General features: G+C 41.4%; 1 protein-coding gene across 6 annotated transcripts in view; it reads right to left on the bottom strand.

Moving 5' to 3' along the window:
- The window catches only part of LOC124163549 (transmembrane and coiled-coil domains protein 2), a 410,710-nt gene that overhangs the window by 210,021 nt on the left and 183,905 nt on the right, over positions 1–16,784 (bottom strand). The window contains exon 2 of one of the 6 annotated variants that reach the window (XM_046540532.1): positions 7,477–7,843. The exons of the other annotated variants lie outside the window; for them this stretch is intronic. Within the exon in view, the coding sequence (XP_046396488.1) occupies positions 7,477–7,508 (32 nt within the window). The 5' untranslated portion in view covers positions 7,509–7,843. The remainder of the gene's footprint in view (positions 1–7,476; positions 7,844–16,784) is intronic. 6 annotated transcript variants of the gene reach the window in all.

Genomic DNA, 16,784 nt, shown 5'->3' with positions numbered 1-16,784 from the left:
TACACTTATGTCAAGCACTCTACGAAAAATTAGCTTCACGGCTTTAAGGCACTTGCAGAAAAAAATGTGTGTGTACTGGACGCCATCTGTCTTTCTTCTGAAGAACTGACGGCAAACTGATACACACTCAAGAATATACTGGAGGGGGCACCACTGTCTATGACCGTTGAGCGCAGTGTGGCAGGAATGCAAGGTGATAGAAAGTACCACTCCTTTACCACCTTGGCAGGAATGGGGGTGCTTGGGTAGGATAGCCACGCCAACGTCGACCAAAACATTGATAATCCCATAAGAGTCAATGCTTAATATTTGATGAAATATTCGGTCATTATCGTTGTTTCGTTAACATAAACTATCGCAAACGAACACAGTAAACTTTTTATCTATCATTATGGGAAGGCTTCGTGAAAATATGCCTCGAATATTTTCTTCCAAGGAAAAATGATTTTCCATCACCACGGTTCCGCTGGGCAACCAGATTAGCCGAAAATAACATTTTACAAGTTTAAAATTTCCATTCCCCTGCACTTCCACTGGTAATTAAAAATATAACAGCCAATGGAAATCTTATAATAGCGGACCGGTCGCAATAACAGAAAGAAAGTATGTTCACCACGATTTATTATCACCACGATATGACTATATGGACAGTTTAATATAGGTACACGGTGGTATTTGTTATTATGATTGTATATTCGCCTGTGGCGATTGTGTGAATGTGAATTTGAAATGTTTATGACCTCTATGGTTCGTTTCCTCTTAATGGGATCAGCGTTCCCCGAAACGCATGTGCATCCATACATATAAATTCAGAGGTAAGGAAAGAAAGGGATAGGAACATGTAATGGAAAAAGGACGAGGACAACGGTGCTGTGGTAGATGGAAAAAAGCCAGAAATCAGAGGGTAAAAATGCGGCCTGACTGGGACTCGAACCCAGAACCTCCTAGTTTCCGGCCAGGTGCTCTACCAGTTGAGCAATTACCCGGGATCTTTCGTAGGGTAAACACATACGTGAAGTATGCGGAAAAGCTAACCGTAAACTGGGATTTGCAAAAAGAATTCTCGGTAAATGCCCAAAAAGGGTGAAAGAAATAAGCTATCTGACTCAAGTAATCAATCGAGTACAGCGCAGGGCGGCCAGATTTGTGATGAGTTGTTACGACAAAAAGTGCAGCGTTTCCAGTATGTTACACGAGTTAGGATGGGAATCTTTTCAGGAGCGTCGATCGTCGACGTGAATCATACCTATCCTTCGTTTACCGTCGTACTATAGTGGTATCGTGAGAAGAAAATTAAAGAAATAGAGCGCAAAACAGAGAGATTTAAAATGTCATTCTTCCCTCGCAGTACCTATTAAGGACACCAACGTTGTCTCAATTGATAGGATTAACGGTGTCACTCGCTAGGATGATTCATTGCATGTTTTTTTTCCATAGTTCTAACCTTGAATCTATTTGCTCTAGGGATCACTAACCATTAGCAAGTTTTTTTTTACGAATATGCAAGTATATTTTGCTGGTATGCGTGACATTTCTATGACCGTGCGGCGTGCATATGGCGGTCCTCTTGCATGCTGCATGTTTGTGATTGGTCACCCCCTGCCAAGCACCCTAGAGGTGGCTCGCAGGCTATTATGTAGATGTAGATATTAAGAAGCTTACTTGGAAACCTGCGACTCAAATGTACCTATACTCTGCGTTTAAATGCATCAAGTCTAAAGCTCAAGGCTCAGATGATATTCCCCTTGAATTCATTAAATCATTACTCCCATTAATTCTACCATACCACACCAACATTTTCAACTCGTCACTATCACAACATCATTTCCCCATTCAATGGAAATCTGCCCTTGTTAAACGTATACCAAAAAAGGGAAACACTCGGGATCGATTAAATTTTCGCTCAATTTATTTTCTTTCAATCATTTCTTAGGATCCAGAAAAACTTGTTTTCGAACAAATCACTACCTTTCTCAAGCAAAATAAAATACTCAATGACTATCAATCTGGCTTTCGGCACGGACATGGTTCCACCACTGCCTTAGTTAAAATAACGGATGATATGCGAAGCTCCATGGACAAGAAAGAGATCACAGCACTCGTTCTGTTAGACTTTAGTAAAGCCTATGACTCGCTTTACAAAGACATTCTTGCAGCTAAAATCCACTGCATGGGTTTTTCTCCTTCTGTTTTTAAATGGATTACTTCTTATCTCTCGGATCGGAAACAGAAACTAATTGCATATAATTTGGAATCCTCTTGGGTCCACCTTCCTAGAGGAGCCCAGGCTCCTCTAGGAAGGTGGGCTCTACAAGGCTCCATCCTCGGTCCACTCTATTCTCACTTTACATTAATGATTGCTCGTCACGACTAAATTGCAAGTATCACCTCTTTGCAGACGATCTACAAATCTATTTGCATTCCATTGTCAATAATTTATGCAATAGCTTGATGTCTATTAACGATGGTTTTGCATACCTTTGTCGGCCTCTTTGGCGGCGAGATAACGTTCTCGCCTGCCAAACAAGAGGTCGCGGGTTCGAGTCCCGCCAGGGTAGGTTTCCACGGTCCAGGGCATGGTTGTTAGTGTACGTTTACTTGTTACATTTTGTAGAACACCCCGGTGTAAAATGGCCAATAAGAGCTGTATCCGGTGGTTTGAAAATAAAATAAAAATAAAAAATACCTCCAAGAATGATGCAATAATGCCATCCTATGCATAAAACCAAATAAATCCCAAGCAATACTAATTGGTTACCCAAGAATATTAGCGAGAATGTAGAGGGATGAACTGCCAAATTTACGTATCGCCAACGATTTCTTTTAGCGATGAAGTCAGGAACTTAGGATTAATTATTGATCAGAATCTCTCTTGGGCATCACATGTAAATCAAATCACTAAATCTGTTAATCAATCACTTTATCCCCTATTGAAATTTAAATATGTCATCCCTACATCTCTTAAAGCGCAATTATATCTACTTTAATTATACCTTTACTTGACTATTCTGACATTGCCTACCAGGACCTTTCTCAAGAACTTAGTCTGCGGGAACAGCGGAGCAGTGGCTGGTGGTCCAGGAATTGGTAAGTGGAGGGAATTGAACCATTGATAAGTGGGTGAAGGTTGCTGACACGCGACCACTTACACTTCAGGATGAGCTTGACCACTGAAAGTTGCGGGTGTCGAAGTCATATGTGGGTTGAAGTAAGCCATTTTCTGCACAGAAAGATGTCCCTCAACAGACGTCACATGATCAGGCTCAATATCTTCCTCAGCTTCTGAGCGACCACTATCCTGTTAAGGCTCTTCATTGCAAATTTCATCCTGGTAGCGAAATACATCAGTATACACATCATACTTTTTGGAAGACTGAGGATCGATGGCATCCCTTAATCTGTGGGATTCCTCTGTGCACTACATCAGAGCTGCTTGCCCTTTCTCCAAACCATTACTGCCATGAAAAGGTGCCTGGGCGATTGAAATGGACAACTCTTGAATTCCCTTCAGGAGGTTTCTTGATCCGTCCAAAGCCTTTGAATACAATTAAACGAAAATTCCTACCCTATTTATTTATTTATATCACACCAAAATCACATCAGTAATGAAACACCTAGACGCGCATAACTTGTTCATGAGAATTCAACATGGATTCAGTAAAAGTAGATCATGCGAAACCCAGTTAGCGCTTTTCGCCCACGATATTTCAGTCTCCGGAGAAGACAACATTCCAGTAGACGCGATTTTTCTTGATTTCAAAAAAGCATTTGATAAAGTACCCCACGGAAAGTTAAAAATAAAACTGAAATCTTACGGCATAGATGAATATGTTATTTCCTTGATAAGAGAACTTTTGAGCGACCGCGTGCAAAGAGTAGAATTTAACGGTGAAGTCTCCAACGAGGTTAAAGTCACTTCTGCCGTCCCTCAGGGTAGTGTCATAGGCCCACTCCTATTCCTTCTTTATATAAACGACATGGTAAAATAGTACAAAGTAAGATACGATTATTTGCAGACGATGCTGTAGTTCACGGAGAAATCCGTTCCAGCAAAGATAGAGATGAACTAACCAATAGACTTGCTGCTATCCAAGCGTGGAGCGATGCATGGCAGTTAGCATTAAATTTGGAAAAATGCGTCGTAATGAATTTCTGGAAGAAGAATAACTCCCTAGAGCGTAACTATATCATTCGAGGCACCCAATTAAATGCAGTTGAATCCGTGAAATATCTAGGCGTTAGACTCAATAATGATCTATCGTGGAATATACATATTCGAGAAATAACCGGTCAGGCTAATCGTAAAATGGGTTTTGTTAAAAGAATATAAGGAAAGTGCGACGACAAAGTGAGAGAAATTAGCTACTTTTCCCTCGTTAGACCACATTTGGAATACGCTGCCAGTGTTTGGGACCCTCATGAAAAAGGCTTAATAACAGAGTTAGAACGCGTGCAAAGAAGAGGTGCCAGGTATGTGAAAGGTCGTTACGATAGTCTTGTTAGTGTAACTGACCTCTTAGATAAACTCGGATGGGAATCTCTGTCGGACCGTAGATTGAAAAATAGACTAAACCTTTTAGATTAATTTAAGAGCAATGTCTTTTCTATCAAAGTTAGACATATCTTACGGCCGCCAACATACTTCGGAAGATCAGATCATATAAATAAAATAAGAGAGATAGATTGCAGAACAGACAGATTCCGAATGTCATTTTTTCCACGATCGATAAGAGATTATAACGGCAGCAATAGAACTCGTAAATAGATTAGATGAAATGTAGTGTAGCCTACTAACCTATGTAAAACATAATGCATGTTTCTTAATTTTATTATTATTTCTAACAGCATATAGTAGCATAATTTGTTAGTATGCGTGACGCTTTTGGACTATGTGGTGTGCCTGTGGAAGTCCAATTTCATGCTGCATGCTGGCGATTGATCACCCCCTGCCAAACACCCTAGAGGTGGCTCGCAGGCTATTATGTAGATGTAATCTATAGTTCTATCCGGCACATCTCGCCTTCTCAGATTCCCACTTATGATTATTTTTGCTGAACAGAAAGCCGTTCTAGCAACGGTGCACATATCCCATACCCACCCCACCACATGGTCACTTGTTCTAGCCCTTTTGTCCCAACGTGAATGACCACCACTTCGCCATTGCCACCACTAGTCTTCTCCTTGGTCTCCATTCTTTCAATGATCCTCTCAAGACCTTCTCACACCAGGAAAACAGTCGACCACATACCCTTTGAGCCTTGCCATCTCCCCTACAAGCCGCATGGCCAATAGGGAAGAAAGCCGAGACGCATTCTCAACAATTCCTCTGTACTTTCAGAAAATGACTTCGCCACTTGATTCCCGCGCATAACTTTTACGATATCGCCTTGTAAGTGCGAATAACTGCTCAAATCACAAGGTAAGTGATGGAAGAATCGTAAAATAATTATACCACAAAGAAAGAAGTAAAACCAGTCACCAGTTCCAGATACCAATGGCTGGTGCCGCACGCAAAGCCAGTTGTTACTCACTAGAGCGAAACGAAATTTAGCAGAGGAAGAGTGAGTGAGTGATTTTAAGAAGCTGCATTTTTACCCTCCGATTTCCGGTTTTTTTCATCTACCACAGCACCTTTGTCCACGGCCTTTTTCAATCATGTCCCGCATATTCCAACCCTATTTATTTATTTATATCACACCAAAAACAACACTAAGGCCTTTACTTTGGGTTTATAAACAAAATAAATTATGTAAATATAATTAACAAACATGTACAAAAATAATATCATAAATAACAATCATTTTCAATATATACAATTCATACAAAAGGTCGGTGTCAAAAAGATAGTCTTTTGAATTTGTTATTAAAATTGGTGCGGAGGCAAAGATGTCAAGAGAAGAAGAAGTATTGGCGATTGAATTGAAAATAGAAGGTAAGCGGTAAAAGAGGGATCTATTAGATATTGCCAGACGGAAATTGGGCTGATGTAGAGCTTCAGTATTGCGGGTTTTGCGAGCTGGAATGCGTAGTGAAAAGAATGTTAGGATATAGATCTGAAGGACCCATTCATGATGCGGTAAAGAAATTTGATGCCTGGTGTCTATCGGCGGTGGTTGGGGTGTAATAATCCTAGTGAATGAACTATTTCGGTACGTGAAGACAATCTGAGGTGTGTATATGTACGTAATACACAAATATGACAAGAGGATTGGACATTAAGTACTAAAATAGTGACAACATACACTGAGTGCTCAGCTAAAACAATGAGTCCGAACGAGAAAGGTTTCGGGAAATACGAGAGAAGCATTGAAAGATAACATCAGGAAGTTAACGTGCCAACCAAAATGGGAAAAAAATTGGTTATCATGGTCAACACTCACCAATGAAGTAGTGCAAGAAAAAGTTTGGCGGGATCGTTTCCTTAACTGCAATGCTAAACCTGACACCAGAAATTCTAGATATCATGCACTAAGGCCAAATGTCGACTGTCATGAAGGAGGTGGGGTGTAGTCAAATTTGAAAGGAATAGAAGGGAGAATTATACATTTGTCGACTATTCTGGCAAGATTTTACAAGGACTGCGACAAATTCGGAATGAAAGTTCGTAATGCTTCCGCAAATGTATATACATTTACTTGTTATGAAACTTATAAACAATATGCATTTACAACGTTATTTACAATTTTAAAAGCGTAACTTAATATTGTGAAATAGTTTAAATATCCAACATAAATTGCTCCATTCGTCATTAAGAACCATGACAGGTTCGAAAATCAATAATGGAATGGATTTATCTGGTAAATTACTTCCGGGATGTGCTGCGTTGGTAACATTTACTGCTCGCAGTTTCACTCCTACTGAGAGCGTTTTCAAGAGAAAATTTAAACGTCGAGCAGAAAATGTTACCAACGCAGCACATCCCGAAAAGAACTTACCCGATAGATAAAAGAAGCTGCGAAAATTTTCAGACAAAAAAGGAATGGGTTGACATAACAAAGTAGGTTAATTACACAAATCATGACACTTATTTATTGAGCGGCTAACTGATTGAAAAAGTGCAATAGAGCCATGAAATAATTAATATTACATTTCATCATTCATTAAGCACTACTCCAAATGAGCACAAAAGATTCCTGTACATAACTCAAAATACCCGGCGACAAGTGTTTCAATGGTGAATTTCCATAAATTTTTAATCAAAACATGGTGCTAAGTCCAGGAACAAAACAGAAAACTGGCCAAGAAAATAAAATCATAGAGGGAAGCTTCGAGAGTTTTCACACAGTTTTACTTGGGGAGTCCCCAAGTAATGCTGGAACGGATCGCTCTGCTAGGGAGTAGATATTATGGTATTTCTTTTCATTGAATTCCATCGCTCCATTGCACTTTTTTGCCCAAACCTTAATTTTTCACATAAACAATGGGAGTGCAAGGGCAGAGCAGAGGGGAACATGGGTTTGGGAGTGCCATGCTCACCTGATTGGGAAACTAAACCTCCTATTTAACATTCCGGCAGCGACCTGCTGATGGTGACGTAGTGAGGAGGAGGTATTGTTGCAGGGAGGTTGCAGCTTTCAAGTGCGCATGCGCCTTACAAGTGTCGGGCGTTAAGCTTTAAGGATTGGGTGGGGGTAGGGGGGAAGTGGTTGGGTGGGGGGATATGCAGCCCGCAAGTCCTCGTCGTCGCAGTCTCCGTCATCGAGGCAGCAGTACGGAGCTGCCCATGTGGGTCGCCCGTCGTCAAAATGGGCATCAGGGATTCCCACAAAATTGGCCGCCGTCGAATGGCGCTCTCTTTGGAGCGTGGCGGGAGACGGTGTCCCTATATCTCGAACGCCGTAGTCTTTTTCACATCCCCAAAATATTAGGCAGGACGGAAGTAAGGGAACCACCGAAAAAAAAAAGAAAACAAGAGCGTATCGCAATCAAGTGAAGAGGGTATCGAAATCTCAAGATGATAGCTAATGCCGCCACTGTTTCGAGGAATAATCCAAGTTTGTGCTTTTTATTCTCAAATAAATTTAACACCAAAAAATTTCCCAGGTTCATTTCAGAAACCTAGTGGCTATTTAGTGTCAGAGAGCTTTCACCATCTACAGCGGATGAAAACTGCAATGATAACTTAAGGGATAAGAGCGGGTCACCTGCAAGTAATAACAATAAGGTAATTTTCAGCTCCTGCCATCAATTTACACTGATCAAGGAGATCACCACTGGCATGGAAACATCGCGAGAGTGATATTTGAGATTATGAAGATGATGTTACTTTCTCAAACTATACGGGAAATATCGAAAAAGTGTCACCGCCAAGGTTCGACAGAGAATCGCAGGAAAGATTTCGCGCTCCCCTAGATGACATGCCAATCTCTATCAAATGTCGCGGCCTAGTACACGTTGAGGCGCGCGGTCCGCAGCCTTAGCCGCGAGTAACTCGAGTTTCAGTGGAGGCAATTTTATTCTATCTTACACTGAAAGAACAGGTTTGGTTGTTACACCCTAAACCCTTTTCGGCGTCGAGGTTCGGATGCGCCATCAAGATACGGCGATACGATATGATACGACATCAGAACTAATTATTTGGATGTGAGAACCAAAGGCGAAAAGTGTCACACCGAACACGTCTAGTTAATGTCCTTTGGATGGGAGAACCAAAGTTATAGTTGGGGCAATCTACTGATTCAGGTGCGAAATCTATATCTATTGTTGCGCGCTCTGGTGGCACTCTCAGGAAACTCTAGAGTACCCACAATTCTGTGTTCAGCCGTGGAAGCCGTCGTCACGTGTGGACTTGTTGTGGGCATAACGGGGGAACTTTGTTGGGACTCTGCTGCCGCGTGTGCTTCACTGTTCCTGCTGCTCGAGATTATGGAATAGGGGATGAAGAATTTCTTATCGAAGGCTGGACTTGGAGTCTATATTCATGTGCTCGCTGGTAAGTTGCACTGAAATTGCGATTTTTTGTTAATTCTCTAGGCCATATTGCATTAATGAGGAACTTGCATGGGTCGTAGATTGCTCTAAAAACTATTTTGAATAAGTCAAATGGATACATTAGCTCGCAAAAATACCTTCAGTTTCTCCATTCAACATCAAAAGAAATAAAAAAATTGCATTTAAAATCGAGAAAATTTTCTCTGAGCCGACCACTGCGCGAAGACACCCGAGCGTTGCCGAGGCCAGGCGTGACGTCATAGGTGCCTAAACAACCGTGGGGAGTAGGGAAATACGCTGAGCGCTTGGAGTAAAATTTGTTTTGAGGGAGTATTTAGCCGCTAATCGTCACTTTATTTTGTTCTGTTATTCTTGGGCAAGTTTTCCTATTGCTATTGTGCCTAGATTATTACTTGGGATATTAATAATGCGGCATCGGGATGATGAAGTACAAGCGTTTCACTTCGTGTGTTTTAGTTATCAGAAAAATGGATGATAACGTTGCCACTCGTTCGAATAGTACACCTGAAATTCATCTACGTCTACATAATACCCCGCAAGCCGCCTATAAGGCGTGTGGCATAGGATGTTAGGACACCAGCCTTTTTTTAGGACACCAAAAATTGATGCCATGACCCTCATGGAATTTGTTAAGACAAATTATTGCTATACGTTGGCGGCAAATCGAGTTGTAAAAGAAACTTGTAATACTGGAGGATATCGATCGTAAGCTGTGCTGTTGACATTAGAGTAAGCTGTGCTGTTGAATTTGGCAACGCCGGATTAGCGGAGAAGGTAGTCCTATCCGTCCTACGGTACGAATTCACAGCAAAACAGTCTGCACACAATCCACATGTGAGGTCGCGATCGGTTCCGCTGCCAACACACACACAAGCTAAAACCTATTTCAATAATATAGGTAAATCCATAAACAATATACTAGCATATACCATAAAAATATAGCGGGAAATAGGCAAATACTTTTATCAAAAACTGGATGTCACTGTCACATTCTTATATTCATCACGTACAACTTACAATAACAGAACTCGTTATGATGAATGCAACTATTTATTCATTGATTTAAACCCTTAAATTAGCCCACACAGGTGACATTTCTCACTACTATTCGTTGAAATAATGGAATAACAAACTTCACATACAGTTTTTATTTCAATGGCGTGATCGTGAAATGTCATATCTACGGTGAACAACGGAGATTAGCACGCCACTGACAATTTTTACACTACTGTTAGACATTTATCGATAGCGTAATAGCACTTTTTACAATTCAATCACGATGGAACACTGATAACTCTTCGCCGATATTTTTCAACCTTGTCAAACTTTGTGCATTACAACCACTGGCACTGTGATTATTAGCAGTAGCTTAACGGGAGACGTCACGTTGAAAATAACACTATTTTGGCACAAAAATGTTCCTAGATGTCTCCAATCAGCGAGCAAAAGTTGCATTGACTGGAATTCACCTCATAATACAAGCACAAGCAGACCTAAACGACGAATTCTCCGGTACCTACGAATAAACGGATGAAGTTATTGTATATAAAAGCTAAGCGGACATCAGTAAACATCAAAATCCTTCTAATTGCATACTTATATGAATGACTCGCACGCTCCGCGCGCTCGTTAAGGGGCTCCGCCCCTTAAAAACCCCGGTTCCGGCTTCGCCGTCTACCTTTGTGGTCGCTCGAAGACTATTAAAGTTCGAATAATCTCACCTCAGCTAGGGGCCGGCTTCGCCGGCCAGGGGGTAGGGAGGCGCCCCACTCATTCCTCGAAACGGCTTCGCCGTTCCTCGCTGGAGGGCGGCTTCGCCGCCCAGGGATTGAGTGTGAGTTGAGATGGGTGGAGTCTACAGCGGCTGCGCCGCTTGAGCAACGGGGCGGCTTCGCCCCCCGAGGGTTACTGAAGCTCCCCCTCGCCTACGCCAGTCATTCCTCGGAACGGCTTCGCCGTTCCTCGTTGTGGGGCGGCTTCGCCACCTTGGGGTCGAGGAGCTCCCCCGCGGCCGCTCCGCTTAGTCCTCATTAATGCTCTTCTCCACCGAGAGGGGTGCCCAGGGGGATTCGGGGGTTTTAATGTGTTATGCATGCGGTCACTAATCGTCCACAGTGATCACGTAGCGATGATTGTAAAGGGTAGTGCAATGCGGAGTAATAGTGGCGACAAGTACCCATAAAAGAAGACTTAAGGGCAAGTTTTTCATTTTTTGCGGGGGTTCCAACGGAATACCGGGGTTTATTCTTGTGTTAAACCAGTGGTCACAAATCGTTCTCATAAATTCCATGCCGATGAGTCCTAGGGGTCCGGAACAGTGGTCTGACGATTCTTTTACCTGGAGAGGCGATTTATTAGAAATTTTTTGGGAGGTTTCACGGGGTTATCGGGGGTTTTCATAAGTGGCAGGGGCACCGGTTAAATTGTGACGAAAACTACTCGGAAAGGCGACTTTAAAATTCATTAATTTTTTTTCAGCGATGTTCCAGGAGGTGATCGGGGGTTTCCGGTTTTTTTTTCCGCATGGTTTACGGATGCTCGCCCTCACATATTCAGAGGGGACGGGTAGTGTGGCGTAATGTTTGCGAGAAGTACCCAAATAGGAGACTAAATGACACATTTTACATTTGGGAGGGATTTCAGGGGGATACCGGGGGTTTAAATGTGTGTACTCCTGGCGGTCACCATCCATTTACATAAATTCCGTGGGGTTGAGTCGTTGGGGGCGGTGGAAAAGTCACGAAAAGTACCCAAAAAGTAGACTCATATGCAACATTTTATTTTTTGGGGGGGTGTATGAGGGTTTACCGGGGGTTTATAGGTTTTTACTGTCAGCGGTCATCAATCGTCCACATCAATTCCGTAGCGATGAGTGGTAAGGATTGGAAAAGCGGCGGAATTGTGACGAAAAGTACCCGAAAAGGCTACTATGTGCAAATTTTAATTTTTTTGGGGTTTCGGGGGGTTTAAAGATGACGATACTGTATGGTCACATTCATTTACTGTCATATCTAACAGAAGTGTGCCCTATGACATCCATATTTCGAGAGTAATACAATAAAAAGCAAACCAGTCCCCGAAAAAAGTGAGTAGTGCCCGCCATTTTTATTTTTTCGCGGTTTAATGCATTGAATCATTTATAAAAAGTTCATGTTTTCTGAAAGACAATAAATAAGTGTATGTAACTACAAAGTTTGAAAGAAATCGGTCAGGTTAACATTGACATAATCTTGTGTTTATCTTTTGGAAATCGTAATTTACGGTGATTTTCGGAATATTTTAATTTTAATTTTAATTTCGGAGTAACCAAGGACGACGAAAGAAAATTGTTACCTACATTTCGTAGAAGATGTTATAAGCATATATAATAATCATTTTCGTTATCCTATACTTGAAATTAAGTCGAAGAGAGCGGAAGTTATGAAATTTTAATAGAAAAATGAATTTTTGGACGCCATTTTGGCTGCAATATTCTTGAAAAGAAATTGACAACATTACGTAATTACGTGCCCACGTTCATCAGCTTTCAGGAAATGCATTAGCGAGCCGTGTGGCACACACCATTCGCGCGCAGTAAAATAAAAACCGAAAGACTGTCCCCGAAAAAAGCCCGATTTCGGCCATTTTGTCGTCCTAGCGTCGACACGTGGCGGGAACTTCCGGTTTTCGGATTTTTCCTCCGAATCATTTCGGGTTCCCCGCACGCGTGCCAAATTTCAGCTCTCCAGCACGTCTGGAAGTGGTCGGGAATTTGTATCCATCAGTCAGTCAGTTACCCGAAGCGCTGTATATAATAGAGATATGCCGTCGATAACATCAACTTACAATTAACGTATCCCCCTTCCAATGGCCGTGGCTCAGACTCCTACCACGATGTTATTTAGGTATTATATAATATTTGGTTTAACTGCTCCAGTTTTATATTTTATGCCCGTACTCAGATATTAATATTATAAATAATGCAAAATATGAGGGCTTCCAAGCCTCTATCGTCGGATATTTATCTTTAAATAAAAAATAATCAACACGTCTAACAAACGAAGCTCACACAACTGCTGGCAACTATTACAAACAATCACAACAATAGCTTCGCGTGATGTTTAGGCACCTTTGACGTCATCGAGGCTTCGTCGGCAGTGGCTTGGGGGGTGAGGGAGTTTTTCCCGCGCTTTAAAATTCGTAATATTTATCATTAAATATCTCGCGAAGGAAAACTCAGATAAACATGCGGTTTTCTTTGTTGTATTCAGAAAATAATTTTCTATCCGCCTGTGAAATAAAAAAAATTCATGCAAGTTCCCCATTCTCATGCCCATACTTTCCAGCCTTTGCTTATGAGTTCTTCTTCAGATTCCCATGTTATCTCTATGCGCGTATTACAAACAAAGATCAAACTCTCAGATCATATTTTGTCGGAAGTGCTACTTTGCTTATTAACAATGAACTTTTTTCTGTAATTGAGGTTAAATTGTCTAACGTTTATTGTATTTCCCAATGATATTTTTAATACGTTATGATTGTATTTTAATAATATTTTATATTATTGGCATAGAATTTGATAATGACATTAATTCACTATATTTTGTGCACTTTTTATGATATTTTAACGGTGGATTCATAGAGAGCCTTGCGGAGTAATCATCGAGAGCCTCGACAACAGTGGATATTGACGGGGAGAAGAGAATGAACAGGAAGGGATTGAGAAATTGGTGTGTTTGGAGTGACTTTAATGTAACTGTGTGTTTATATATGGGGAATAAACGTTCTCTCTAGTATCCTACAAATAGGAGTATTCATTTTTGCACCCACGCACGTTACAATATGTTGAATTATGTGATAATAGATTTTAAGACTACCGAAGAGCTAGATTTTCTCATTTTTTTGGTTGCGCTATATCACATAGCGGCCTATTTAAAAATGGGTTGAAAAAGAGCAATATTAAGGTGTAGTGGGGTTGAAAAGGAGGGAGGAAGGGGTAGGGGTGCATTCCTTTGGGCTGGTCATCTAAAGTTTTCATTTGGTATCCGGACGTTGTTCTGATGAGCTACCCAACACTTTGACTCCCACACCCAAAGTACTCGTCCACCACCTTTGGATTTAGCACCAAAGGAGTAGGTGAAACATCCAACTCCTCATAACCCATTCCCTTTGGTTGACACATCAAAATGTTTATGAAAGTCCTTTCCTTCACTTCAGGTTTGGACATAACACCCAAACCTACGATTCTCATATCCAAAGTGTTTTTTCAGTGTAAAATTTCAGGAATCACTGATACCACCCGGCCACATTCATTTAAGCCGGTCAAAAGGAGTATTTTTCTCTATTTTTATCTTGTTTATGGATTTTCAATGTAGATCACTTTCAAGTCATGGCCAGCGCGAGCACCTGCGATTTCCGCTGGGCTCCAACTTCGGGTATAGCCCATGCCTTCGGTGGCTTGAAAGGGTATGTTTGACTCACTCTCGCAGCCCCCACAAGTCCCGCCGAGGTGTTCTTCGCTATTCCTAAATTTTTCGCGACTTACCCGACTCCCGGTGCCAGAATACAAGGAGAAGCGAAAGTTCTCGGGATTCTCACCCTGATAGTATTCTGATATAGAGAGTCTGTGTAGTCTGGCTTGTACTAAAAAAACACCGATACGTATCTGCGTCGCAACGCACATATAAGGAATAATCGAAAATCGAAATTTGCGTCTGAAAGAGTATTCTAAAAGAGTCCAAAAATAACTTGCTAGTCTAACTAATCACACGAGAAACTCACACTTTAAAACCTATGGTTCGGCACGTTGGCTGTCAAGACGGACCGACGTTTACCTCTACGACCTTAGACCTCCGTATTAACCTTGGAGGTCAATCAGTTAATAATACGGGTATTAGGACAACCCATTGAAAACCCATGGATCGACATCCTTATTGGTATGCTATTATTTTTCCACCCTTTAGATCTTGACTGTGACCTTACTGGGTCAATGGTTGAATTTTCGCAAATAAAAGTGTTATTTTCGGTTTTCTCGTGTCCGAAAACCTAAGAATTGACATCTTGATGAATGAAATTCAGACTTTTCTCCATCTCGATTTTTTTAAACATTGAAACCCCATAAGACAAATTCTAATTTTTGGTTTGGACTCACATCGTGATGTCAAAAGGTCAAAATTGTAAAATTTAGCTTACACTCAACAAAAATTAGGACCATTCCCCGTAAGTATGCCAATTTTCATGAATGCGACACTGGGATGTCCCAATTCGCTACCCATCTTCGGGAGGAAGGCCACCAAGCGGATTTTACCCCGGAATTACTGCACCGAGTCAAGAAAGGAACACAGCTGGACATCAGAGAACAGTTGGAAATTTTAAAAATTGTAATGAGGAAAGAACCCATTGCTAATGACCACCTTTTCCCTTTCCACTCCCCACTCCTAGACATTCCACTATTACACGCCAAAAAATCCTTATGACGACAACCCACGCTCCCCTCTGTAACTACCTCTGGTATTTTCCCCTATCTCTTCCCACCTTCCCCCTTCCCGTCACTTACCTCCCCTCTCCCCTTCCCCTCCAATCACCCGACCACAGAGTATATATCCCGGCAAATTCTTATGTGTATCACTAGTCTTGAAAATGGTACAGTGTAACCGAAACTAGTCGGCAATAAAGTGTGTGTTATGTAGAAAAGCAAAGTAATTTCCTTCAAACCATACAATTCAAGATTATTCGATTTCACATTTTAAAAATATAATGCAAAAATTTTCTTCTCTTCCAAAATAGTTGCTTTACCGGTAGCTTTATCCAAGTAAAATTTTAAAATACTGTAAATAGAAAATTCTTATCTTCTATTTACAGGATGGGAATAAGTTGCGGTGCACAAAATGTAGGCACCACTTGTATTCAGAATAAACGTAAACTTGGAAAAGTCTTTTCCGCGTTCTTCGATGGAGTAATAGTGGGGCTGTGGGGGGGGGGGGGGTTCACGGCATGGCGACGTGCCCAGCGAGGGGCAGGAGGGGGCAGCAAAGATCGCTAATGTCTTTAAGTAAAATAATATTTTTTCAAGCGAATAATTTTTAAAGCTAATAAAGAGCAGTTGCAGTTTCCCTAAAATGTTGATTTCATTCACCTTTTCCATGCTTGCTTATGACTCTGAGCGAGGGTTTAAGTAATGAAGCACCATTTGCACGGCCCGATCAAGTCAAATTGATCGTAAGCGGACACAAGGAACGCGTAAGCAATACGCGAAGGTCGATTTCGGAGAATAAATGAATCGGCTGCGCCGGACATGTGGACCGACTTTTGAAAGTGACTGAACCTCCGAATGAGGAATTGCGACGCGATTTCGGGTATAATGCTTTCTCATTACAGGCTCACATGCCGCCTTACGAATTATTTTTTATTTCGAATATCCGTGAATACTTTGTGAATAGCAATGCGTGGGTCATTAAGCCACCCGGGTTCCTTCTGCCCCCATGGAAATTTTACTGAGGTTTAAGGTCGATCAGGAATGGTAAAGCAAGGGAACTTCATCCAAATATATCTTCGCGACCTAAGCGCAAGTCGTTGGTGTGATGTGTTAAATAGCCATGGGAATTCCTATTCCTTCTTTATATAAACGACATTGGCGAAGTAGTACACAGTAAGTTACGATTATTTGCAGACGACGCTGTAGTTTACAGAGAAATCCGTTCCAGGAAAGATATGGATGAACTAACGAATGACCTTGCTGCTATCCAAGCTTGGTGCGATGCTTGGCAGTTGGAATTAAATTTGGAAAAATGCGTCGTAATGAATTTCTGGAAGAAGAATAACTCCCTAGAGCGTAACTATATCATTCGAGGCAC

This window comes from Ischnura elegans, chromosome 8 (genome assembly GCF_921293095.1).
Source record: "Ischnura elegans chromosome 8, ioIscEleg1.1, whole genome shotgun sequence".
NCBI lineage: Eukaryota > Metazoa > Arthropoda > Insecta > Odonata > Coenagrionidae > Ischnura > Ischnura elegans.
This window is presented reverse-complemented; position numbering and strand designations above follow the sequence as displayed.